This window comes from Pantherophis guttatus, chromosome 4 (genome assembly GCF_059756535.1).
Source record: "Pantherophis guttatus breed Tessera chromosome 4, ASM5975653v1, whole genome shotgun sequence".
Classification (NCBI taxonomy): Eukaryota; Metazoa; Chordata; class Lepidosauria; order Squamata; family Colubridae; genus Pantherophis; species Pantherophis guttatus.
The window spans coordinates 35,707,958-35,733,917 of record NC_142066.1 but is presented as its reverse complement, the minus strand read 5'-3'; the positions used below and the strand labels follow the sequence as shown (position 1 = coordinate 35,733,917).

The 25,960-nt window shown below is 39.1% G+C and overlaps 1 protein-coding gene across 1 annotated transcript; it reads right to left on the bottom strand.

The window, feature by feature from the left end:
- Positions 1-568: 568 nt before the first annotated feature.
- On the bottom strand, positions 569-25,882 carry LOC148114000 (E3 ubiquitin-protein ligase TRIM39-like). The gene is made up of 10 exons (XM_087893606.1): positions 25,678-25,882; positions 24,355-24,375; positions 21,386-21,406; positions 18,418-18,438; positions 15,449-15,469; positions 12,481-12,501; positions 10,938-10,958; positions 9,489-9,509; positions 2,516-2,548; positions 569-1,241 (listed from the first exon to the last, which is right to left on the bottom strand). The coding sequence occupies exons 1-10, from the start codon at positions 25,880-25,882 to the stop codon at positions 676-678; spliced, it is 951 nt and encodes a 316-aa protein (XP_087749732.1). The 3' UTR covers positions 569-675.
- Positions 25,883-25,960: the final 78 nt, after the last annotated feature.

Here is a 25,960-nt window from a genome sequence, read left to right as displayed (position 1 = left end):
CTGCAGGCTAAAACCAGGCAAAAATGGCTTGTTTTTTGGCCAAAAATGAGCCATTTTTGCCTGGTTTTGCCTCCTTTCACTCCCCCCACCTCCAGAAGCATACTGCAAGGTAAAACCAGGCAAAATGGCTCGTTTTGGGGGCAAAAACAGGCCATTTTTGCCTGGTTTTTTTGCCTCTTCTAACCCACCAACCCACCCCCCCATCTCCACAAGCATTCTGCAGACTAAAACCAGGCAAAAATGGCTCATTTTGGGGGCAAAAATGGGCCATTTTTGCCTGGTTTTTTGCCTCTTCAAAACACCTCCTCCCCTCCACAAGCATTCTGCTGGCTAAAATTGTTGAGCTTACCTTTTGGTTCCAGCCTGCAGGTCTCCCGAAGGCAAGTCCTGCACTTGGGTGGGGTGATGTGGGTGGGGCAAACTCGTGGTGCTCTGCCGGCTGGATTAATTGGTTCAGCGGGCCTCATGCGGCCCACGGGCTGTAGTTTGAGGACCCATGCATTAGATAAACCAAACTTGATACATTAATGTATCAGAAAAGAATATAGCCTATCACACAATCTATATTTATTATCACATTTTAATACTTTATGTATGAGTTAAAATTTAAATGAAATTACTACAGGTTGTGTAGTAATATATATTCCAGATTGTGTTCACTAGAGAGACATTTATTTATTTTTCTTTCACTACCTCTTTTTCTCCAAACAATGGTGGGATTATCAGTTCCCCATTATCACATTCTTCTCCTGTTAAAGGGCCTGTTGAGAAGAAGGGATAAAATTTCCCAGAAGCAACATGGAGAAAGGTATATAGTTTATGCTTTCTCTGAGCATCATAAAAAGAAATTTCCTGGCTTTTCAAATTTAAGAATATCCCTATCCTTGGTAGTTTATGTGGTATATTCAGGTGTGTCGAGGGGTCTGTCCGAACCCAGTAATTTTTTCTATTATCACGCCCTATGACCCAGTAGCCATTCTGGGGTGACAAAGTGATCTTCCCTGTTCTAAGAGCAGATTCAGATGCAACACCTACATCCCACATATTTTTCTGGCCAACCTCCACTTCCCAGTAATAGCTTCCTTCAGAAAATCCTTGTTCTGCCAAGACAAATGGATGGAATTCAAATCTATCTTTAGTCATAGAAACATGATGAATATTTCCAGTATCTTTCACACTTTTCCTGTCTTTAGACACTTCCAGTCTTGGATTAGCTGTTTTGGGGTCCAAGGTAAGATCAACTGCAAAGAAAAGAAAATTTCTTAATTAAGATTTGTAGACAGTCTTGCAAATTTTCCATCAATTTTTGAAAATGGAGGTGTCTATGATGGACAATGTGGACTGTATTACTTTAGATATAAATTGGAAAGTTACTTTAGGGATGCAGCTGCCTCAAAAAGTAGCAGAGAGATACTATGTGAGCTTGTATGCTATGAAGCAACTTTTATGAATGATTTTGAAAAAAACTACACTGCCCTAACAGAAACTATGACTAACTTAGAACCAAAGTACACTTCATGTTTGAGATTTTATGTGTGTGTAGCAGAACACTGTAGTACGTTACTATAATAGGTGATATGTCTTTATAATTTATTTAATATAGATATCCATGAATCGTTTCATTTTATTTATTTCATATTTCATACACAAAGTGTGCTGATCAATATTCAAGTCTCCAGCCTTCTTATACCTTTCGAATTATTTTATTTTTTTCTGATTGATTACATGGATATAGCATTGTATTTTTTAAAGCAAAAATTGTTATTGCAGATATTATGTTATCCTAATTAGCACTAACTTTTTAGTCATTTTTATCAGTAAAATTGACATGTTTATGTCCTGAGAATCAAATGATGAACCTCAGTGATCCAAATTCTTTCAAAAAATAGTTAAACTATTTTTCCAAACTTTCACACTGACTGAAAATCTACGGAGATTTTTTTCTATGTGAAAATGATGCTTAATCTAAATGGCTATTTGGGAGGCATATTTGAACATTTGTTTATGAAAATAAAATCCAGATATTGCTTGCAAAATTCAGCACAGATAAAAAGAATTTGCTTCCACAAGATGTACGATGAAACAGGATTACCATAAATGAGGACTGGATTGGTTCATGTAGATGGACCTATTAGTTATGTATTCTTAATTAATTATGATGAGAACTAAATCCTTCTTCTTCCTTCAGGCAGGAGGAATGACAATTATGATGTTAGCAAAAGAAGAGTAAAGAATAATAATATCAGTGATTATTACTAATCAATGCTTCACATTCTGTTGCTATTTTATGCAGAATTATTATTTTTTTGGCTCATTTTTTTAGAATGCAAACATAAATACATCTCTCATCAGCCTTATTTTCTATCTTTTCTTGTCTTTTTCTCTGTGTGTTCCATGAATTCTTCATGCTTCCCACTTCTTCCTCTCTCATATGCCTTTGTTTTCTTTCTTCACTTTTCCTTCACTGTTCACCATTTTTATCTCCCCTTACTAAATTTTACTCGATTATTCTCACCTTTGCAGGAATAGGTAACTTGCCACAGGAATTCTGTGAATAAAAGAATAGAAAAAGCTAAGTATAGAGAAATATAATTCTTTTCTGATAATCATCCTCTTAAGAGAAATACTTCATCAGGGGGAAATGGGTGGATTTTTGGAATGATGTTGATGTTTCAAATATTAAGGACATTATGACAAAGAACAGTAGGGAGATAAAGAACCTAATGCATGGCACAGATGGGAAAATAGAAAACATTCAACAAGGGACAATGAATAAAGATCACTATGTCCAGGAAAGGGAGGAGACAACAGAAAGAATGGAGGAAAAAATAGAACAGACAAATCAGCAAATAAAGCAAGAAGACAAAAAGGAGAAGACAATAAAGATAAAAATGACTGATGAAATAAAACAAGGAAAAGTATTTTAAGAGATTTAAAAATGGATTGGGATAAGCATGATGATACTTTTGAAAGGGAGACAGGAGAGAGAGAAGCTTGGGCAGACACTCTAGAGGCCTGGCAGTATAAGATGGGAGAGATGGGAGAAATATATAGACTGAATAGTAAAGATGTAGAGGTCGCTAGAGACAAAGATCCAAGAGAGAAGTATGGGAGGCAACCCAAAAAATGAATAAGAATTGAAGCATTAAAATGGGCAAGAGATATTGGATAGAAAGGAAAGGTCTTTTAATATAATGGTGGACTGACTGAGGCCTGGTTTAATGACTCTTTTGACTTTGAGCAAAGAAATATTGTAATGGTCTTCGGCAGTATTGCAGCCAGTGAATAGAATTTGCCAATCAAGAGGTCGGTGTTTATGAGATCATAGTTGTCTTTTTTAAAGTTATAATTGGGGATCCCATCATTATGATGATTTTTGTGAGGACATATGTTGAGACAAAAGTCAGTCATGCTTTGGTCACTGTTGAAAAAGGGTTCTTTTATTTGTTGTCCATAAATTGAGTTTAAACTGTTGCAGAAGATGAGATCAAGGCAGTTGTTGAGTCTAGTGTTGTTCGTTACTAGTTGATCCAGTCCAAGATTAGTAACGGTATTGTACAGGGTTGCATGTATGGGTTTAGTTGTACATTTGTTTAGGGTCCAATTAATAAGAGGTAGATTGAGGTCACCAAGAAAGATAAGAGGGTGTGGGCAGAAGGCTGCCCACATTAGTAGTGAAATTAACTTATTTGCATGTTCGATGTCATAATCAGGGGCTCTGTAAGAAGTGAAATGTGATATTTAAGGATAGCTCGCAGATGATGGTCTCAGGAAGAGTGAGTTCCTGTGTAACTTGAATATTTTTTAGATTTAAGGACTTTTAATAGAAGATAGCAATTCCACCTCCTCCTCGGATTTCATGATCAGACTGGTAAACATGATAGTGTCTTACTATGGTAATGGAGTCAGGGAGGGATATAATGTCAAATATAGCTGTATTTAGTAAGAGGAGGAATTCAGGTATTTTATTTATGAGGCTTCTTGAGTAAAGTTGCTTGCATTTAAGGTCAGTAGTGGTTGGTATTGAGTTGATTATTGAGTATTGAGGATGTTGATGTCTCATCAAACCATGTACTAGGTTTAGCATAAGTTGATTACAGACATAACATTACAGTTGTGGCTTCCTTAAATCACTGGGGAAAGTAAGCTGGAAGTCAAAATAAGTAAAAATATCACATGGGATATTTTCCTTTCTGATTAATAGGTTAACTGAATTGATCCAGCTTGCTGCTGTTCATTCTTTCTTTTCCTACATGTGGGGATGAGTACCACAGCAATGAATCTAAAAACAATAACAAGAGATTACAAACATCTGGGGGCGGGAGTTAAAGAATTAGGAGCACAAGTGTGTTTTCATCTATACTTCCAACAAAAGATCAACATCCAATGAGGAAACAAAGAATATAAAAGATCATTACATCTCTACAGAAATGCACAAAAACAAGAAACGAAACCCTCCTAAAATCCATATGGGTCAATATAAAAGGAAAAAAGAATGATATTGTTATAGGCATATATACTGCAGCCCATCCAACCAAGCAGAAGAAACAGGTGATTTTTTTCATAATCAATTAACAAATGTATGTAGAAAACTTATAACAAAAGTAATGGGCACCTTTAACTACCCTGATATCAACTGGGAGACAAACTCTGCAGCAAGTGGGAGATAGAACAAATTCCTAACCAACCCTTGCTGATAACTTTGACATCCGAAAGGTAGAAGAGGAAACTAGAGGAGAAGCTTAAATCAGAATACAGCTGGAAGGGCCTTGGAGGCCTTCTAGTCCAACCCTCTGCTCAAACATGAGACCCTATACCATTTCTGATAGCTGGCTGTCCAGTCTTTTCTTAAAAACATCCAGTGATGAAGCACCTACAACTACTGAAGGCAAGCTGTTCCAGTGGTTAATTGTCCATACTATTAGAAAATCATGGAATGTGCAGAAGCTGATAGGCTAACTAAAATTTTAAGAGATCAAAAAGACTGCATATTTCCAATGCTGGGACCTATTGTATGTATGGTTAGATAAAAGAATAAAAAGAGAACAATGCTAGACTAGACTTTATTTCTTATCTGTTTATTTAGATTGAATGTTATGTATTGTGTAATGCTCTTACCATGATCTGTTTGTCAATAAATCTTTTGTTTGTACTTTTTTAAAGAAATAAAATTTATAAAAAGAAAGAAAGAAAGAAAGTTTTCTTTAAAATTCCAGCTGCTTCTATCCTTGATTAATTTCGATCCATTGTTTCTTGTCTTGCATTCTGGAGCTTTGGAAAATAAGCTGACTCCCTCTTCTTTATGGCAGCCCCTCAAATACTGGAATACTGCTTTAATGTCAACCCTAGTCCTTATTTTCTCTAGACTGACCATTCCCAATCCCTGCAACCATTCTTCATCCATTTTTGTCTCCAGGCCCTTAATCATCTTAGTTGTTTCTCTTTGCATTTTTTTCCAAAGTTTCAACATCTTTTTTGTAATGTGGTGACCAAAACTGGATGAAGTATTCCAGGTATGGTCTTATTAAGGATTTATGAAGTGTTGCTAATACTTCAGATGATTTTGATTCGATGCCTCTTTTTATACAACCAAGAGTTGTATTAACTTTTTTGGCGGAGGCTGCAATGTCAGCCTCCATCTTCACTTGCTTCCTGTCAGCCAAATCAATGGGGGGAAAGGGGAAGCCTTTGAGAGGGGAGGCATACAGGTGGAAAATTTTCATGAAGCTTTGCAATAGCCAACTCGGACTTTGCTTATCTCTTCAAGGCCATTTCATCTGGCTTCAGAATGCAGAAGGCAGAGATAATGTGCCTAACTCAGAGACTTTTCCAAAACATATTCTGACCAATTATTGAAATTTGGTTGCCTAGTCACAAGGGAGTGGGCCCTATGATTTGTTTCAATTTGATACTTCGTGCAGTTTTGGTCCAGATCTTGCCTGACTTCTGCTGTATTCAGTTCTTTCCTAGTAAAAGTACCTGTTCTCTAAATCCATGGGACCAAGGGTTTTTCTTTCCTAGGGATTGAAGAGACGCAACCCTGACTTTATGCAAGATCTGCTTTAATGGTCAACCCAGAGACAGCAGTCTACTGTGGAGATCAGCATCTAATGTCCAGCTACAGGAATGAGCTGGAGGAAACCAGAAATATGGCCAGCTCCCCCCCAGACCACCTCCTACATCAAAATGGTAAGAGAAGCTGGACCTCAGCAAGAAACTGTCAGACCCAGATGGTCACTAGGCATAGGGAAAAAGGAAGACTCATTTCTGATAAAAGCCCAGAGGATGCTGTGCTGAACCAGGTCCTGTTCCTGATAAAGAAGGCAAAGGAGAGCCAAAGAACCCAGGAAACTCTCTTGCAGACAACTACCCAGGCTTCCCAGGTCACCCCAAGACAAGACAAGGACCCACGGGCAGAAGACCCTCACCCAAGGGCAGTTGGACGTGTATACCCAGAAGTTCCAAGAGTTGGTATGACAGTTAACCATATGGCCTGAAGACATCCTGATTGACTGCTTCAAAGATGGCCTCAATGATGATGTCTACCACAACTTTATTTCACGTGAGGCCCCATGCACCCTACAACACTGGTATGTATTGGCAGAAGAGGTGGAGATTGACTTTGCCTGGGGCCAACAGTGTGAGGGCTATGGATCCTTCCTTCCTGCATGTAAAGAAACCTCAAGGTCAACAAAAAGTGACCTCAGACCTAGACTGAAGTCAAGTCCAGGAAGGAGAGGCACAGAACTGCAAACTGCAGACCCACAAAGCCCAACCTCAAAGCCATGACAACTCTGGGGAAGAAGGCAGAGAATCCAGGAGACAATGCTGAAAGACTTGGTGGTTGTAGAGTTTGTCTCTCTTGGATCTGAGGGACTAGGAGCTCTGACCAGCTTGGGTGAGAGTGGAAGTGACTATGATAATGACCCCTTGGTAAATCAACATGTGATCCCCATAACTGTTCCAGTGGAACTAGTTGTTCCCACCTCAGGGACTCAGAGGAGGATGTTGGCTTTATTGAACTAGATACATGGTTAGTTCTGACGTTGTCAAAAAGCTGGGGCTGAGACTCAAATCGATGAGGGTACCCATATCATTTTCATATAAAGATAGGACTGTAGGTAGGGGTGTGGCTCATTGTATAAGCCCATTCTCCAAGCCACTGGAGATGAGAATGGAAAAGCACAAAGAAATTCTGAGTTTCATAGTGGCACTGGGGTTGGAGAGGCCTTCCTATTTGGACTATTTTGGCTCCAGAAATTGAAACCTTATCTGAACTGGAGGAGAGGGGTTTTAAAGATTCAGCCTAAAGAGATCAAGAAAGATGAAAAGATTCCAAAGCCCAGGGGTAGGAAAGCCAATAAAGAAAGTTGGCTGGGGTTAGCAACACAGAAGCAAGTCCAGAATTGGGAAGGAGTATTGGAATCTACAAGATGTGTTTAGTGAGAAGGGCTCCAAGAGCCCCCAGTGGTATTAATGCAACAGATCAATGAGGTGCTCAATGATTATTTGTACAAAGGATGTTGGTGTATTTCAACAACATATTAATATATACTGAAACTATGGAGGAATATGTGAAATTGGTTAGACAGTCCAAAAAGGCTCTGAGACACCGAGCTGTACACAAAATTTTCTAAATCTGCATTTCACCAAAAGAAAATCAATTACCTGGGCTACTGCATATCAAATCAAGGAGTGGAAATGGATCCAGAAAAGCTAAAGGCAGTAGAGGGGCCTCTTCCCGCAGTAGGAAGCAGTTGCACAGCTTCCTAGGCTTTCCAATTTCTACAGGTAGCTTATCCCCTCATTTGCAAAGATTGCAGTGCCGATCACCAACCACTTAAAAACTAAGGGTGAGGGCAAGCCAAAGCCAAGTTATCCGCTTAAGTGGACCATGGAGTGCCAAGTGATATTTGAAAAACTCAAACGTCTATTTGCAGCATAGCCCGTTCTGAAGCATCTTGACCCAGCTGTTGCAGTTGTGATTCAGGTGGACGTAAGTGATGTGGCTGTGGGTGATTGTCTTATTGCAAAAAAATGCCTAAGGCTTGCTACAACAATGCACATAAACCTCCAAAAAGCTTACCAAGACTGAATAGAGATGGGCAATATAGGAGAAGGAAGATTATGCAGTGCGTTGGACTGATTCCCACTTATAGAGAAAAAGTCATAGAAGGACTTATTATTATTTGTTCAACTTGTATGCCGCCTTTCTCCGAAGACTCAAGGAGGTTGAAATTGCCAGAACTTTGGGTGAGAATGGACACATCATATTGGAATTCAATACAATGCAAACAAAACAAATAGAACATAATCCAACCAATGTCTTCAAAACATGATTTTAACAAACTCAGACAAAGCCAAGCAAAGATTCCATAAATGAAAATCCCAAAGGGAAAAACAATTCAAGAGGCATGGAAAACTCATGAATACTTTTCTTTCGCCCAATTATACCATAAATTCCAACATTTGTAATAATCAGAATCTTTTTGGTTCCTAAGTAATTTCATTAACCAGTCTGCCTCTACGCATTCTTTAATTTTCCAAATCAATTTATTTTCTGTGGGTATTAATTCATTTTTCCATTCTTGTGCATATAGTATGCTAGCTGCAATAGTGATGTGGAGGATCAAATACCATTTTTCCTTAGTTATTTTGTCTGGTTTCATTCCTAATAAAAAAATCTCTGGTTTCAGCTCTATATTATATCCTGTAATTTCCACTATCCAGTTCCAAACCTTGGACCAATATTTGCCTGCTTTGGGGCACGTCCACCATTGGTGGTACTATGTCCCACAACCATTTCCACACTTCAGCATGCCGGAGAAAGAAAAGAGAGGGAAATGAAATGGATTGTATTAGTGGTATAGGTGCAGATTTGTGTACGTTAGTTGCAATAACCTTGTATGTATATATGTAAAGTATTGTATTTTTAAAAATGAAAATAAACTTTATTTTTAAAAAAAGGAAAACTCATGAATACAAAAGAGAATATGTTTACATAACATGACAGATGTGCCTCTTTATATCATCAGTGAGCAAAGCTAGAAGTCGGAATATATAGAAATATCCCTTGGCATATTATATTTTGGGCAGTTTCCGATGACTAGGTTAACTGAATCAATGCACATTGCCGCTGGTCACCCTCTTTACTTCTACCATTCCCAACATAAGAACTGGTTTATGTAGAGAACCAAATTAAAGATGCTCATGCTTCCATGCTGAAGGTTTCTGCAGTTTATCCTTAGACAGGGTAAGGGTAAAGGGTGGCAATCTGTGCACAGAAATATTAACATTTAATTTAATCATAGATCTATTTCTGTATTGAGTGATCCAATAGTGACATCAAGTCACTTTCTAGTGCTTAGAAATTTCACAAACAAATACATGGATTTTGTCTACCTATGCCAAAGTAAGAGCCTTCTGCAAAGAAATAGTTAATTTAGTGAATCCAAATTGAAGGTGCCAATAACTTTTACTGGACTTACCATTTTCTTCCCTTAAGTGATCTAAAAACAAAAACAGAGAAATCTACAATTATCAAAATAATCACCTCAAGAAAAAGCATAACTTTGTAGCGATTTGAATTACATTTTGAATTTGGATTATATTCATTGTACACAGAAATCCTTGTAAGATTTATCATTCCTAAACAGCTTACTGATGAACTGATTTAAATCCTCCCACATTTTTACATTCCTAAAATCTACATCTGTGCATAGGTCTTCAACCAGAAGTCTAACTTTCCCTTTGTAAAATGTCATTTTCAATCCAATTTCTTTTTCTTAAGATCACACAGCAGAAAGAAAAGCTCAGAGGCCAGTTCAGAGGAGGAGGAGGAGGAGTTAGGGGCTATCTGAAAGCAAGGCACACCAGGGCTGAGGATGATGCTGTCCTAAACCCCTTAGGCATTGGGGAAGATTGTCAACCAGATGGAGAGCTGCCTACAGGCCTGGACACAGAGGAAGATAAGTTGCTTATTGTCAGTGTCACATTTGGCCTTTGCTTTACTGGAGCTATGGAACTGCTTCTTCTCTAGGACTTTTTTCTTGCCTGAGGACTGCCCTAGAGTTGTGCCAGGAACCTGCTTAGTACTTTCAACTTGGAACCCTTGAGCATGCCCTATAAACGTGCTCCGACTTTATGGGCACTATAGGGCCTGTTGTTTGGGGGATTGAGAATGGCTATCTTTAGGGTAAGATGAGGGTGGAGTTTTACTGGTTGTTGGATGACCATTGGCTGGAGCATTGGTTAAAAGAAATAAATAACTCTCTAGAGGCCTGCCTTGCCTTGACCACCTGGGGCATAACAATTGATGTCTGATCAAACTATATACTAGGTTTAACATACATTGATTATAGACATACTTTCACATAATGGAACTGATCTGGCTTCCAGTATGTAGAAATATATCCTGGCATATTTTATTTTGATCAGTTTCCGACTACTAGGTTAACCGAATCAATCTACCATGCTGCTGGTTGCTCTCTTCACTTCTACCATTCCCAACATAAGAACTGGTTTACATATAATCACAGCTGCTAGACTGGCCTACGCACAATATTGGAAAGAGAAAGCTCTGCCACCAGAAGAACTTATAATTAGCAAAATACTGGAGTGCGCAGAGATGAGTAAACTAACCCATGAAATAAACGATGATGATAATTCAGAATATAATACTGTGTGGGGAAGGTGGTATGAATGGATGAATGATAAAATGAAAGAAAGAGAAAAGGGTGTGTTAAATAAAAGGAAAAAGTAGCCTAAGTGACACCAGGTATATATTTTGTATATATGTATAAACACTGCACATCCGATATTAATGGAAATGTTATTTTATATTCGTGTACAAACGCAATAAAATATTTTTTTAAAAAAAGAACTGGTTTATGTAGAGAATCAAATTGAAGATGCTTTTTTATTCTTATAGGACTTACCAATTTGTTCCCTTGAGTGATCTGAAAACAAAATGAGATTCCTTCAGGTTTTTCTATGAATAAACCCAATCAGAATAATGGATGGAAACTAATCAAGGGAAGAAGCAACCTGGAATTAAGGAGACATTCCATAACATTGAGGACAATTAACTAGTGGGCTGTTTGCCTTCAGAAGTTGTGGGTGCTTCATCACTGGAGGTTTTAAGAAGAGAGTGGAGAGTCATTTGTCTGAAGTGGTATAGGGCAGTGATGGCTAACCTTTTTGCCATCGCGTGCCAGGAGAGGGGGGGCAGGGGAGGGTCACACGGGCACGTGCCCAAGTGCATGCGTGCGCAACCTCCCCCTTTCTCCCCCCCACTCCTGGCACATGATGGCCTGGTAGGCCCGTTTTTCTTTCTTACCTGGTTCTAGATCTTCTCTAGGAGTCTCTAGGAGCCTCTCTAGGAGTCTCTGGAGGATGGGGACAGCACAAAATGTCACTTCCTGTCCCACTGGGAGTTGGGAAATGGCCCCTTTCAGCCTCTGTAGGGCCTCCAAGGGAGTGGGAAAGACTGTTTTCACCCTTCCCAGATAAATAGAGAGGATCTTGAGCCAGGTCAGAAAGAAAAATGGGCCTTCCCCACCAACTCCCAGGCCCTCAGAGGCAGGAAACAGCCTGTTTCCCTACTTCTGGTGGGCACAGAATGCCCAAAAATCAGCTGGCCGGTGCGTGCATGCACCCCAGAGCTGAGCTGGAGTGCCCACTAATATGGCTCTGTGTGCCACCGGTGGCATGCATGCCATAGGTTCGTCATTATGGGTATAGGGCCTCCTGCTTGAGCAGGGGGCTGAACTAGAAAACTTCCAATGTCCCTTCCAGCTCTATTCCGATTGACCTCAAGGAAAGCATAATTTGTTAAGAAAATTCATCTCCATGTCTAATTTGGATTACCTTCAGTTCTTTGAAAGTGATTGCCTTAAAAGCAACTCTGTCCCAAATTTCACTAGAGTAAAATAATCTGTCTTAAGCCCTTAATTAAATTGCACATTTTTCCTCAGCATTTTCCTTTCTTTTCTCTTATTTTAACCCTTGAATTGCGTTTGCTTACTCTTTCTTGTGTTTTGCAATATTAAACTGAAAATCAAAACTTCATGAGTTGAAATGGCAATTTGTCCATTAGGAGAATCAAAAGGATTCGTTAAATAAAGAAGGATAAAGATAAATCATGCCACTAAATTATGAACTATTCCACTGTTTCTCAACCTTTGAAACTCCAAGTCACTTCCCAGAATTCCACTGCCAGAGAATCTGTTGCTCCTTCGTTATCTTAGCTCCATCCCCTTATGTCCCATGAATATGAATCACGAAAGAAGAAAACCAAATGTGCTTACAACTCCAGTTGGCAATGCTACCTTCACTGAGTGGTAATGCTCGGTATTGTAAAGTTGTTTTAAGATTTGAATAATTTTATTCTTTTTCAAACTTCAATTAAATACATTTTGTTCCCGTGTATTTTGTATATTAATTGGTTACTTAAATAGTGAGAATCTTCAGCATACTTACCGCTTTCTATCTTTAACTGATCTGCAAAGGAAAGTAGAATCATTTTTACACATAGCACACATTTCAAACTAAATAGGGATTTATTTTGCATTTAAGCAAGCAAGGCTAAATGAGTGGAGAAATGTAAAACTTGGGTTAAGGAGCCTTACTGTTTTCTGCGGTATATACAATATTTCACCAAATACAGGGATCCACAAAGCTGCTCCCTGCCATTCTATTTTTTTATTGTTTTGTAAGATTTGTCATTTCTTTCCTTTATAACTATGCAAAGAGTATGAGGAATAAACAGGGTGAACTGAACAATCTGATTGTACATATATTGTGCGGTGACAATAAAGGATTGAATTTCTTTGAATTAGAAATTGAAGCAAATGAGGCAGATATGATATTGTTGCCGTTATGAAAACTTGGTGGGATGAAACCCACAAATGGTACATACAGCTAGAGGAATTTAAATTATTTAAAAGAAATAGACTAAATAAAAGAGAAAGTCGAGTTCCACTGTATATAAGAAAGAACTACATCTCTACAGAAAGAGAGCACAACAATGACAAAAATTATCTTGAATGCATTTGGGTCAATATTAAAGGGGAGGGAATGATATTGCCATAGGTGTATACTATAGGCCACCTAACCAAACAGAGCAAATAGATGAACTTTTTTCTAGTCAACTAACTAAGGTATGTAGGAAGCACGTCACAATAGTAATGGGGGATTTTAACTACCCTGACATCAACTGGGAGACAAACTCTACACCAAGTAGAGGCCTAACTTGCCTTGACAATCTGGGAAATAACAATAGACATCTAATCAAATTATGCACTAGGTTTAACATACATTGATTATAGTCATACTTTCACATAACAGAATTGATCTGGCTTCCAGCATGTAGAAATATATCCTGGGATATTTTATTTTGATCAGTTTCTGACTACTAGGTTAACCGAATCAATCTACCATGCCGCTGGTTGCCCTCTTCACTTCTACTATTCCCAACATAAGAACTGGTTTACATATAATCACAGCTGCTAGACTGGCCTACGCACAATATTGGAAAGAGAAAGCTCTGCCACCAGAAGAACTTATAATTAGCAAAATACTGGAGTGCGCAGAGATGAGTAAACTAACCCATGAAATAAACGATGATGAGAATTCAGAATATAATACTGTGTGGGGAAGGTGGTATGAATGGATGAATGATAAAATGAAAGAAAGAGAAAAGGGTGTGTTAAATAAAAGGAAAAAGTAGCCTAAGTGACACCAGGTATATATTTTGTATATATGTATAAACACTGCACATCCGATATTAATGGAAATGTTATTTTATATTCGTGTACAAACGCAATAAAATATTTTTTTAAAAAAAGAACTGGTTTATGTAGAGAATCAAATTGAAGATGCTTTTTCATTCTTATAGGACTTACCAATTTGTTCCCTTGAGTGATCTGAAAATAAAATGAGATTCCTTCAGGTTTTTCTATGAATAAACCCAATCAGAATAATGGATGGAAACTAATCAAGGGAAGAAGCAACCTGGAATTAAGGAGACATTCCATAACATTGAGGACAATTAACTAGTGGGCTGTTTGCCTTCAGAAGTTGTGGGTGCTTCATCACTGGAGGTTTTAAGAAGAGAGTGGAGAGTCATTTGTCTGAAGTGGTATAGGGCAGTGATGGCTAACCTTTTTGCCATCGCGTGCCAGGAGAGGGGGGGCAGGGGAGGGTCACACGGGCACGTGCCCAAGTGCATGCGTGCGCAACCTCCCCCTTTCTCCCCCCCACTCCTGGCACATGATGGCCTGGTAGGCCCGTTTTTCTTTCTTACCTGGTTCTAGATCTTCTCTAGGAGTCTCTAGGAGCCTCTCTAGGAGTCTCTGGAGGATGGGGACAGCACAAAATGTCACTTCCTGTCCCACTGGGAGTTGGGAAATGGCCCCTTTCAGCCTCTGTAGGGCCTCCAAGGGAGTGGGAAAGACTGTTTTCACCCTACCCAGATAAATAGAGAGGATCTTGAGCCAGGTCAGAAAGAAAAATGGGCCTTCCCCACCAACTCCCAGGCCCTCAGAGGCAGGAAACAGCCTGTTTCCCTACTTCTGGTGGGCACAGAATGCCCAAAAATCAGCTGGCCGGTGCGTGCATGCACCCCAGAGCTGAGCTGGAGTGCCCACTAATATGGCTCTGTGTGCCACCGGTGGCATGCATGCCATAGGTTCGTCATTATGGGTATAGGGCCTCCTGCTTGAGCAGGGGGCTGAACTAGAAAACTTCCAATGTCCCTTCCAGCTCTATTCCGATTGACCTCAAGGAAAGCATAATTTGTTAAGAAAATTCATCTCCATGTCTAATTTGGATTACCTTCAGTTCTTTGAAAGTGATTGCCTTAAAAGCAACTCTGTCCCAAATTTCACTAGAGTAAAATAATCTGTCTTAAGCCCTTAATTAAATTGCACATTTTTCCTCAGCATTTTCCTTTCTTTTCTCTTATTTTAACCCTTGAATTGCGTTTGCTTACTCTTTCTTGTGTTTTGCAATATTTAACCTGAAAATCAAAACTTCATGAGTTGAAATGGCAATTTGTCCATTATGAGAATCAAAAGGATTCGTTAAATAAAGAAGGATAAAGATAAATCATGCCACTAAATTATGAACTATTCCACTGTTTCTCAACCTTTGAAACTCCAAGTCACTTCCCAGAATTCCACTGCCAGAGAATCTGTTGCTCCTTCGTTATCTTAGCTCCATCCCCTTATGTCCCATGAATATGGATCGCGAAAGAAGAAAACCAAATGTGCTTACAACTCCAGTTGGCAATGCTACCTTCACTGAGTGGTAATGCTCGGTATTGTAAAGTTGTTTTAAGATTTGAATAATTTTATTCTTTTTCAAACTTCAATTAAATACATTTTGTTCCCGTGTATTTTGTATATTAATTGGTTACTTAAATAGTGAGAATCTTCAGCATACTTACCGCTTTCTATCTTTAACTGATCTGCAAAGGAAAGTAGAATCATTTTTACACATAGCACACATTTCAAACTAAATAGGGATTTATTTTGCATTTAAGCAAGCAAGGCTAAATGAGTGGAGAAATGTAAAACTTGGGTTAAGGAGCCTTACTGTTTTCTGCGGTATATACAATATTTCACCAAATACAGGGATCCACAAAGCTGCTCCCTGCCATTCTATTTTTTTATTGTTTTGTAAGATTTGTCATTTCTTTCCTTTATAACTATGCAAAGAGTATGAGGAATAAACAGGGTGAACTGAACAATCTGATTGTACATATATTGTGCGGTGACAATAAAGGATTGAATTTCTTTGAATTAGAAATTGAAGCAAATGAGGCAGATATGATATTGTTGCCGTTATGAAAACTTGGTGGGATGAAACCCACAAATGGTACATACAGCTAGAGGAATTTAAATTATTTAAAAGAAATAGACTAAATAAAAGAGAAAGTCGAGTTCCACTGTATATAAGAAAGAACTACATCTCTACAGAAAGAGAGCACAACAATGACAAAAATTATCTTGAATGCATTTGGGTCAATATTAAAGGGGAGGGAATGATATTGCCATAGGTGTATACTATAGGCCACCTAACCAAACAGAGCAAATAGATGAACTTTTTTCTAGTCAACTAACTAAGGTATGTAGGAAGCACGTCACAATAGTAATGGGGGATTTTAACTACCCTGACATCAACTGGGAGACAAACTCTACACCAAGTAGAGGCCTAACTTGCCTTGACAATCTGGGAAATAACAATAGACATCTAATCAAATTATGCACTAGGTTTAACATACATTGATTATAGTCATACTTTCACATAACAGAATTGATCTGGCTTCCAGCATGTAGAAATATATCCTGGGATATTTTATTTTGATCAGTTTCCGACTACTAGGTTAACCGAATCAATCTACCATGCCGCTGGTTGCCCTCTTCACTTCTACTATTCCCAACATAAGAACTGGTTTACATATAATCACAGCTGCTAGACTGGCCTACGCACAATATTGGAAAGAGAAAGCTCTGCCACCAGAAGAACTTATAATTAGCAAAATACTGGAGTGCGCAGAGATGAGTAAACTAACCCATGAAATAAACGATGATGAGAATTCAGAATATAATACTGTGTGGGGAAGGTGGTATGAATGGATGAATGATAAAATGAAAGAAAGAGAAAAGGGTGTGTTAAATAAAAGGAAAAAGTAGCCTAAGTGACACCAGGTATATATTTTGTATATATGTATAAACACTGCACATCCGATATTAATGGAAATGTTATTTTATATTCGTGTACAAACGCAATAAAATATTTTTTTAAAAAAAGAACTGGTTTATGTAGAGAATCAAATTGAAGATGCTTTTTCATTCTTATAGGACTTACCAATTTGTTCCCTTGAGTGATCTGAAAACAAAATGAGATTCCTTCAGGTTTTTCTATGAATAAACCCAATCAGAATAATGGATGGAAACTAATCAAGGGAAGAAGCAACCTGGAATTAAGGAGACATTCCATAACATTGAGGACAATTAACTAGTGGGCTGTTTGCCTTCAGAAGTTGTGGGTGCTTCATCACTGGAGGTTTTAAGAAGAGAGTGGAGAGTCATTTGTCTGAAGTGGTATAGGGCAGTGATGGCTAACCTTTTTGCCATCGCGTGCCAGGAGAGGGGGGGCAGGGGAGGGTCACACGGGCACGTGCCCAAGTGCATGCGTGCGCAACCTCCCCCTTTCTCCCCCCCACTCCTGGCACATGATGGCCTGGTAGGCCCATTTTTCTTTCTTACCTGGTTCCAGATCTTCTCTAGGAGTCTCTAGGGGCCTCTCTAGGAGTCTCTGGAGGATGGGGACAGCACAAAATGTCACTTCCTGTCCCACTGGGAGTTGGGAAATGGCCCCTTTCAGCCTCTGTAGGGCCTCCAAGGGAGTGGGAAAGGCTGTTTTCGCCCTTCCCAGATAAATAGAGAGGATCTTGAGCCAGGTCAGAAAGAAAAATGGGCCTTCCCCACCAACTCCCAGGCCCTCCAGAGGCAGGAAACAGCCTGTTTCCCTACTTCTGGTGGGCACAGAATGCCCAAAAATCAGCTGGCCGGTGCGTACATGCACCCCAGAGCTGAGCTGGAGTGCCCAGTAATATGGCTCTGCGTGCCACCTGTGGCATGCATGCCATAGGTACGTCATCACGGGTATAGGGCCTCCTGCTTGAGCAGTGGGCTGGACTAGAAGACCTCCAATGTCCCTTCCAGCTCTATTCTGATTGACCTCAAGGAAAGCATAATTTGTTAAGAAAATTCATTTCCATGTCTAATTTGGATTACCTTCAGTTCTTTGAAAGTGAGTGCCTTAAAAACACTCTGTCCCAAATTTCTCTGGAGTAAAATAATCTGTCTTTAGAGCTTAATTAAATTGCATATTTTTCCTCAGCATTTTCCTTTCTTTTCCCTTTTTTTAACCTTTGAATTGTGTTTGCTTACTCTTTCTTGTGTTTTGCAATATTTAACCTGAAAATCAAAACTTCATGAGTTGAAATGGCAATTTGTCCATTAGGAGAATCAAAAGGATTTGTTAAATAAAGAAGGATAAAGATAAATCATGTAGCTAAATTATGAACTATTCCACTGTTTCTCAACCTTCGGAACTCCAAGTCACTTCCCAGAATTCCACTGCCAGAGAATCTGTTGCTCCTTCATTATTTTAGCTCCATCCCCTTATGTCCCATGAATATGAATCACGAAAGAAGAAAACCAAATGTGTTTACAACTCCAGTTTGGCAATGCTACCTTCACTGACCGGTAATGCTCAGTATCGTAAAGTTGTTTTAAGTTTTGAATAATTTTATTCTTTTTCAAACTTCAGTTAAATACATTTTGTTCCCGTGTATTTTGTATATTAATTGGTTACTTAAGTAGTGAGAATCTTCAGCATACTTACCGCTTTCTATCTTTAACTGATCTGCAAAGGAAAGTAGAATCATTTTTACACATAGCACACATTTCAAACTAAATAGGGATTTATTTTGCATTTAAGCAAGCAAGGCTAAATAAGTGGAGAAATGTAAAATTTGGGTTAAGGAGCCTTACTGTTTTCTGCGGTATATACAATATTTCACCAAATACAGGGATCCACAAAGCTGCTCCCTGCCATTCTATTTTTTTATTGTTTTGTAAGATTTGTCATTTCTTTCCTTTATAACTATGCAAAGAGTATGAGGAATAAACAGGGTGAACTGAACAATCTGATTGTACATATATTGTGCGGTGACAATAAAGGATTGAATTTCTTTGAATTAGAAATTGAAGCAAATGAGGCAGATATGATATTGTTGCCGTTATGAAAACTTGGTGGGATGAAACCCACAAATGGTACATACAGCTAGAGGAATTTAAATTATTTAAAAGAAATAGACTAAATAAAAGAGAAAGTCGAGTTCCACTGTATATAAGAAAGAACTACATCTCTACAGAAAGAGAGCACAACAATGACAAAAATTATCTTGAATGCATTTGGGTCAATATTAAAGGGGAGGGAATGATATTGCCATAGGTGTATACTATAGGCCACCTAACCAAACAGAGCAAATAGATGAACTTTTTTCTAGTCAACTAACTAAGGTATGTAGGAAGCACGTCACAATAGTAATGGGGGATTTTAACTACCCTGACATCAACTGGGAGACAAACTCTACACCAAGTAGAGGCCTAACTTGCCTTGACAATCTGGGAAATAACAATAGACATCTAATCAAATTATGCACTAGGTTTAACATACATTGATTATAGTCATACTTTCACATAACAGAATTGATCTGGCTTCCAGCATGTAGAAATATATCCTGGGATATTTTATTTTGATCAGTTTCCGACTACTAGGTTAACCGAATCAATCTACCATGCCGCTGGTTGCCCTCTTCACTTCTACTATTCCCAACATAAGAACTGGTTTACATATAATCACAGCTGCTAGACTGGCCTACGCACAATATTGGAAAGAGAAAGCTCTGCCACCAGAAGAACTTATAATTAGCAAAATACTGGAGTGCGCAGAGATGAGTAAACTAACCCATGAAATAAACGATGATGAGAATTCAGAATATAATACTGTGTGGGGAAGGTGGTATGAATGGATGAATGATAAAATGAAAGAAAGAGAAAAGGGTGTGTTAAATAAAAGGAAAAAGTAGCCTAAGTGACACCAGGTATATATTTTGTATATATGTATAAACACTGCACATCCGATATTAATGGAAATGTTATTTTATATTCGTGTACAAACGCAATAAAATATTTTTTTAAAAAAAGAACTGGTTTATGTAGAGAATCAAATTGAAGATGCTTTTTCATTCTTATAGGACTTACCAATTTGTTCCCTTGAGTGATCTGAAAATAAAATGAGATTCCTTCAGGTTTTTCTATGAATAAACCCAATCAGAATAATGGATGGAAACTAATCAAGGGAAGAAGCAACCTGGAATTAAGGAGACATTCCATAACATTGAGGACAATTAACTAGTGGGCTGTTTGCCTTCAGAAGTTGTGGGTGCTTCATCACTGGAGGTTTTAAGAAGAGAGTGGAGAGTCATTTGTCTGAAGTGGTATAGGGCAGTGATGGCTAACCTTTTTGCCATCGCGTGCCAGGAGAGGGGGGGCAGGGGAGGGTCACACGGGCACGTGCCCAAGTGCATGCGTGCGCAACCTCCCCCTTTCTCCCCCCCACTCCTGGCACATGATGGCCTGGTAGGCCCGTTTTTCTTTCTTACCTGGTTCTAGATCTTCTCTAGGAGTCTCTAGGAGCCTCTCTAGGAGTCTCTGGAGGATGGGGACAGCACAAAATGTCACTTCCTGTCCCACTGGGAGTTGGGAAATGGCCCCTTTCAGCCTCTGTAGGGCCTCCAAGGGAGTGGGAAAGACTGTTTTCACCCTACCCAGATAAATAGAGAGGATCTTGAGCCAGGTCAGAAAGAAAAATGGGCCTTCCCCACCAACTCCCAGGCCCTCAGAGGCAGGAAACAGCCTGTTTCCCTACTTCTGGTGGGCACAGAATGCCCAAAAATCAGCTGGCCGGTGCGTGCATGCACCCCAGAGCTGAGCTGGAGTGCCCACTAATATGGCTCTGTGTGCCACCGGTGGCATGCATGCCATAGGTTCGTCATTATGGGTATAGGGCCTCCTGCTTGAGCAGGGGGCTGAACTAGAAAACTTCCAATGTCCCTTCCAGCTCTATTCCGATTGACCTCAAGGAAAGCATAATTTGTTAAGAAAATTCATCTCCATGTCTAATTTGGATTACCTTCAGTTCTTTGAAAGTGATTGCCTTAAAAGCAACTCTGTCCCAAATTTCACTAGAGTAAAATAATCTGTCTTAAGCCCTTAATTAAATTGCACATTTTTCCTCAGCATTTTCCTTTCTTTTCTCTTATTTTAACCCTTGAATTGCGTTTGCTTACTCTTTCTTGTGTTTTGCAATATTTAACCTGAAAATCAAAACTTCATGAGTTGAAATGGCAATTTGTCCATTATGAGAATCAAAAGGATTCGTTAAATAAAGAAGGATAAAGATAAATCATGCCACTAAATTATGAACTATTCCACTGTTTCTCAACCTTTGAAACTCCAAGTCACTTCCCAGAATTCCACTGCCAGAGAATCTGTTGCTCCTTCGTTATCTTAGCTCCATCCCCTTATGTCCCATGAATATGGATCGCGAAAGAAGAAAACCAAATGTGCTTACAACTCCAGTTGGCAATGCTACCTTCACTGAGTGGTAATGCTCGGTATTGTAAAGTTGTTTTAAGATTTGAATAATTTTATTCTTTTTCAAACTTCAATTAAATACATTTTGTTCCCGTGTATTTTGTATATTAATTGGTTACTTAAATAGTGAGAATCTTCAGCATACTTACCGCTTTCTATCTTTAACTGATCTGCAAAGGAAAGTAGAATCATTTTTACACATAGCACACATTTCAAACTAAATAGGGATTTATTTTGCATTTAAGCAAGCAAGGCTAAATGAGTGGAGAAATGTAAAACTTGGGTTAAGGAGCCTTACTGTTTTCTGCGGTATATACAATATTTCACCAAATACAGGGATCCACAAAGCTGCTCCCTGCCATTCTATTTTTTTATTGTTTTGTAAGATTTGTCATTTCTTTCCTTTATAACTATGCAAAGAGTATGAGGAATAAACAGGGTGAACTGAACAATCTGATTGTACATATATTGTGCGGTGACAATAAAGGATTGAATTTCTTTGAATTAGAAATTGAAGCAAATGAGGCAGATATGATATTGTTGCCGTTATGAAAACTTGGTGGGATGAAACCCACAAATGGTACATACAGCTAGAGGAATTTAAATTATTTAAAAGAAATAGACTAAATAAAAGAGAAAGTCGAGTTCCACTGTATATAAGAAAGAACTACATCTCTACAGAAAGAGAGCACAACAATGACAAAAATTATCTTGAATGCATTTGGGTCAATATTAAAGGGGAGGGAATGATATTGCCATAGGTGTATACTATAGGCCACCTAACCAAACAGAGCAAATAGATGAACTTTTTTCTAGTCAACTAACTAAGGTATGTAGGAAGCACGTCACAATAGTAATGGGGGATTTTAACTACCCTGACATCAACTGGGAGACAAACTCTACACCAAGTAGAGGCCTAACTTGCCTTGACAATCTGGGAAATAACAATAGACATCTAATCAAATTATGCACTAGGTTTAACATACATTGATTATAGTCATACTTTCACATAACAGAATTGATCTGGCTTCCAGCATGTAGAAATATATCCTGGGATATTTTATTTTGATCAGTTTCCGACTACTAGGTTAACCGAATCAATCTACCATGCCGCTGGTTGCCCTCTTCACTTCTACTATTCCCAACATAAGAACTGGTTTACATATAATCACAGCTGCTAGACTGGCCTACGCACAATATTGGAAAGAGAAAGCTCTGCCACCAGAAGAACTTATAATTAGCAAAATACTGGAGTGCGCAGAGATGAGTAAACTAACCCATGAAATAAACGATGATGAGAATTCAGAATATAATACTGTGTGGGGAAGGTGGTATGAATGGATGAATGATAAAATGAAAGAAAGAGAAAAGGGTGTGTTAAATAAAAGGAAAAAGTAGCCTAAGTGACACCAGGTATATATTTTGTATATATGTATAAACACTGCACATCCGATATTAATGGAAATGTTATTTTATATTCGTGTACAAACGCAATAAAATATTTTTTTAAAAAAAGAACTGGTTTATGTAGAGAATCAAATTGAAGATGCTTTTTCATTCTTATAGGACTTACCAATTTGTTCCCTTGAGTGATCTGAAAACAAAATGAGATTCCTTCAGGTTTTTCTATGAATAAACCCAATCAGAATAATGGATGGAAACTAATCAAGGGAAGAAGCAACCTGGAATTAAGGAGACATTCCATAACATTGAGGACAATTAACTAGTGGGCTGTTTGCCTTCAGAAGTTGTGGGTGCTTCATCACTGGAGGTTTTAAGAAGAGAGTGGAGAGTCATTTGTCTGAAGTGGTATAGGGCAGTGATGGCTAACCTTTTTGCCATCGCGTGCCAGGAGAGGGGGGGCAGGGGAGGGTCACACGGGCACGTGCCCAAGTGCATGCGTGCGCAACCTCCCCCTTTCTCCCCCCCACTCCTGGCACATGATGGCCTGGTAGGCCCATTTTTCTTTCTTACCTGGTTCCAGATCTTCTCTAGGAGTCTCTAGGGGCCTCTCTAGGAGTCTCTGGAGGATGGGGACAGCACAAAATGTCACTTCCTGTCCCACTGGGAGTTGGGAAATGGCCCCTTTCAGCCTCTGTAGGGCCTCCAAGGGAGTGGGAAAGGCTGTTTTCGCCCTTCCCAGATAAATAGAGAGGATCTTGAGCCAGGTCAGAAAGAAAAATGGGCCTTCCCCACCAACTCCCAGGCCCTCCAGAGGCAGGAAACAGCCTGTTTCCCTACTTCTGGTGGGCACAGAATGCCCAAAAATCAGCTGGCCGGTGCGTACATGCACCCCAGAGCTGAGCTGGAGTGCCCAGTAATATGGCTCTGCGTGCCACCTGTGGCATGCATGCCATAGGTACGTCATCACGGGTATAGGGCCTCCTGCTTGAGCAGTGGGCTGGACTAGAAGACCTCCAATGTCCCTTCCAGCTCTATTCTGATTGACCTCAAGGAAAGCATAATTTGTTAAGAAAATTCATTTCCATGTCTAATTTGGATTACCTTCAGTTCTTTGAAAGTGAGTGCCTTAAAAACACTCTGTCCCAAATTTCTCTGGAGTAAAATAATCTGTCTTTAGAGCTTAATTAAATTGCATATTTTTCCTCAGCATTTTCCTTTCTTTTCCCTTTTTTTAACCTTTGAATTGTGTTTGCTTACTCTTTCTTGTGTTTTGCAATATTTAACCTGAAAATCAAAACTTCATGAGTTGAAATGGCAATTTGTCCATTAGGAGAATCAAAAGGATTTGTTAAATAAAGAAGGATAAAGATAAATCATGTAGCTAAATTATGAACTATTCCACTGTTTCTCAACCTTCGGAACTCCAAGTCACTTCCCAGAATTCCACTGCCAGAGAATCTGTTGCTCCTTCATTATTTTAGCTCCATCCCCTTATGTCCCATGAATATGAATCACGAAAGAAGAAAACCAAATGTGTTTACAACTCCAGTTTGGCAATGCTACCTTCACTGACCGGTAATGCTCAGTATCGTAAAGTTGTTTTAAGTTTTGAATAATTTTATTCTTTTTCAAACTTCAGTTAAATACATTTTGTTCCCGTGTATTTTGTATATTAATTGGTTACTTAAGTAGTGAGAATCTTCAGCATACTTACCGCTTTCTATCTTTAACTGATCTGCAAAGGAAAGTAGAATCATTTTTACACATAGCACACATTTCAAACTAAATAGGGATTTATTTTGCATTTAAGCAAGCAAGGCTAAATAAGTGGAGAAATGTAAAATTTGGGTTAAGGAGCCTTACTGTTTTCTGCGGTATATACAATATTTCACCAAATACAGGGATCTACAAAGCTGCTCCCTGCCATTCTATTTTTTTATTGTTTTGTAAGATTTGTCATTTCTTTCCTTTGTAACTATGCAGAGAGTATGAAGAATAAACAGGGTGAACTGAACAATCTCATTGTACATATGTTGTGCGGTGACAATAAAGGATTGAATTTCTTTGAATTAGAAATTGAAGCAAATGAGGGCAGATATGATATTGTTGCCGTTATGAAAACTTGGTGGGATGAAACTCCAAATGGAACATACAGCTAGAGGGATTTATATTATTTAAAAGAAATAGACCAAATAAAAGAGGAGGTCGAGTTCCACTGTATATAAGAAAGAACTACAATAGTAATGAGGAATTTTAACTACCCTGACATCAACTGGGAGACAAACTCTACACCAAGTAGAGGCCTAACTTGCCTTGACTACCTGGGAAATAACAATAGAATCTAATCAGTTTATGCACTAGGTTTAACATACATTGATTATAGTTATACTTTCACATAACAGAATTGATCTGGCTTCCAGCATGTAGAAATATATCCTGGGATATTTTATTTTGGGCCGTTTCCGACTACTAGGTTAACTGAATCAATCCACCTTGCCACTGTTCACCTTTACTTCTACCATTCCCAACATGTCTTTGTATTTTGTATTTTTTTCTATATTGATGATGATGTTCATCCATTGTGTTTGAATAGGACTTTGACATCTAACAGGTTGTGGGCTGACCACGATGTGTCCGCAGGTGGCTGGTAAGGCCTACATGGGCATGAAATGTTCTGCCACACGTTGGGCAGACATATGTGGGCACCATTGTTGCAGCATTTGCAGCTTTGCCTTTGTGTTCACTGAGTGTTTGCTTCTCTTTGCTATGATAGTTCTTCTGTCCTCAGATGTCTGGCAGCCTTGGTGGATCAGTTGGATCTTACCTGCAATGGAAAGCAGTGATATTCTTCTATGATTATCCCAGACTTGTCGATTCCCTTTCCTCTTGTAGAGGTGTATGATTGACGCATTTCTATTCCTGAGGAGCGGCTCCTTGATTCCAGAAAGACTGGAACACCTGAGTTATTCCTGGTCCATCGGCCATTTCACTGGTTCCTGGTGTGTTGGGAATCCGGGGCTGCCTCCTGAGCCATCACCCCACTGATGGAGCTCCTGAGCTGATGGCAAGGGCACATGCTCCTTGGACTGGGCATCTAGCTGGTGTTCAACCTCCGCCACTGCCTCGTGCACCTGCGTGACTGCCAAGGGGAAACTGAGGATCCTGGAGCTGTCTCCACAGGCTCCTCCAGTTCCCATGGCTCCACTGGTGTCTGTAGACTTCTCCTCCATCTTCTCCTCCATCTTCCCTGATTCTTCCCACTACCCGTTCTACTGGGTAAGCATCCAGAGATCAGGACCCCAGATAGCAGCCCCACAAGC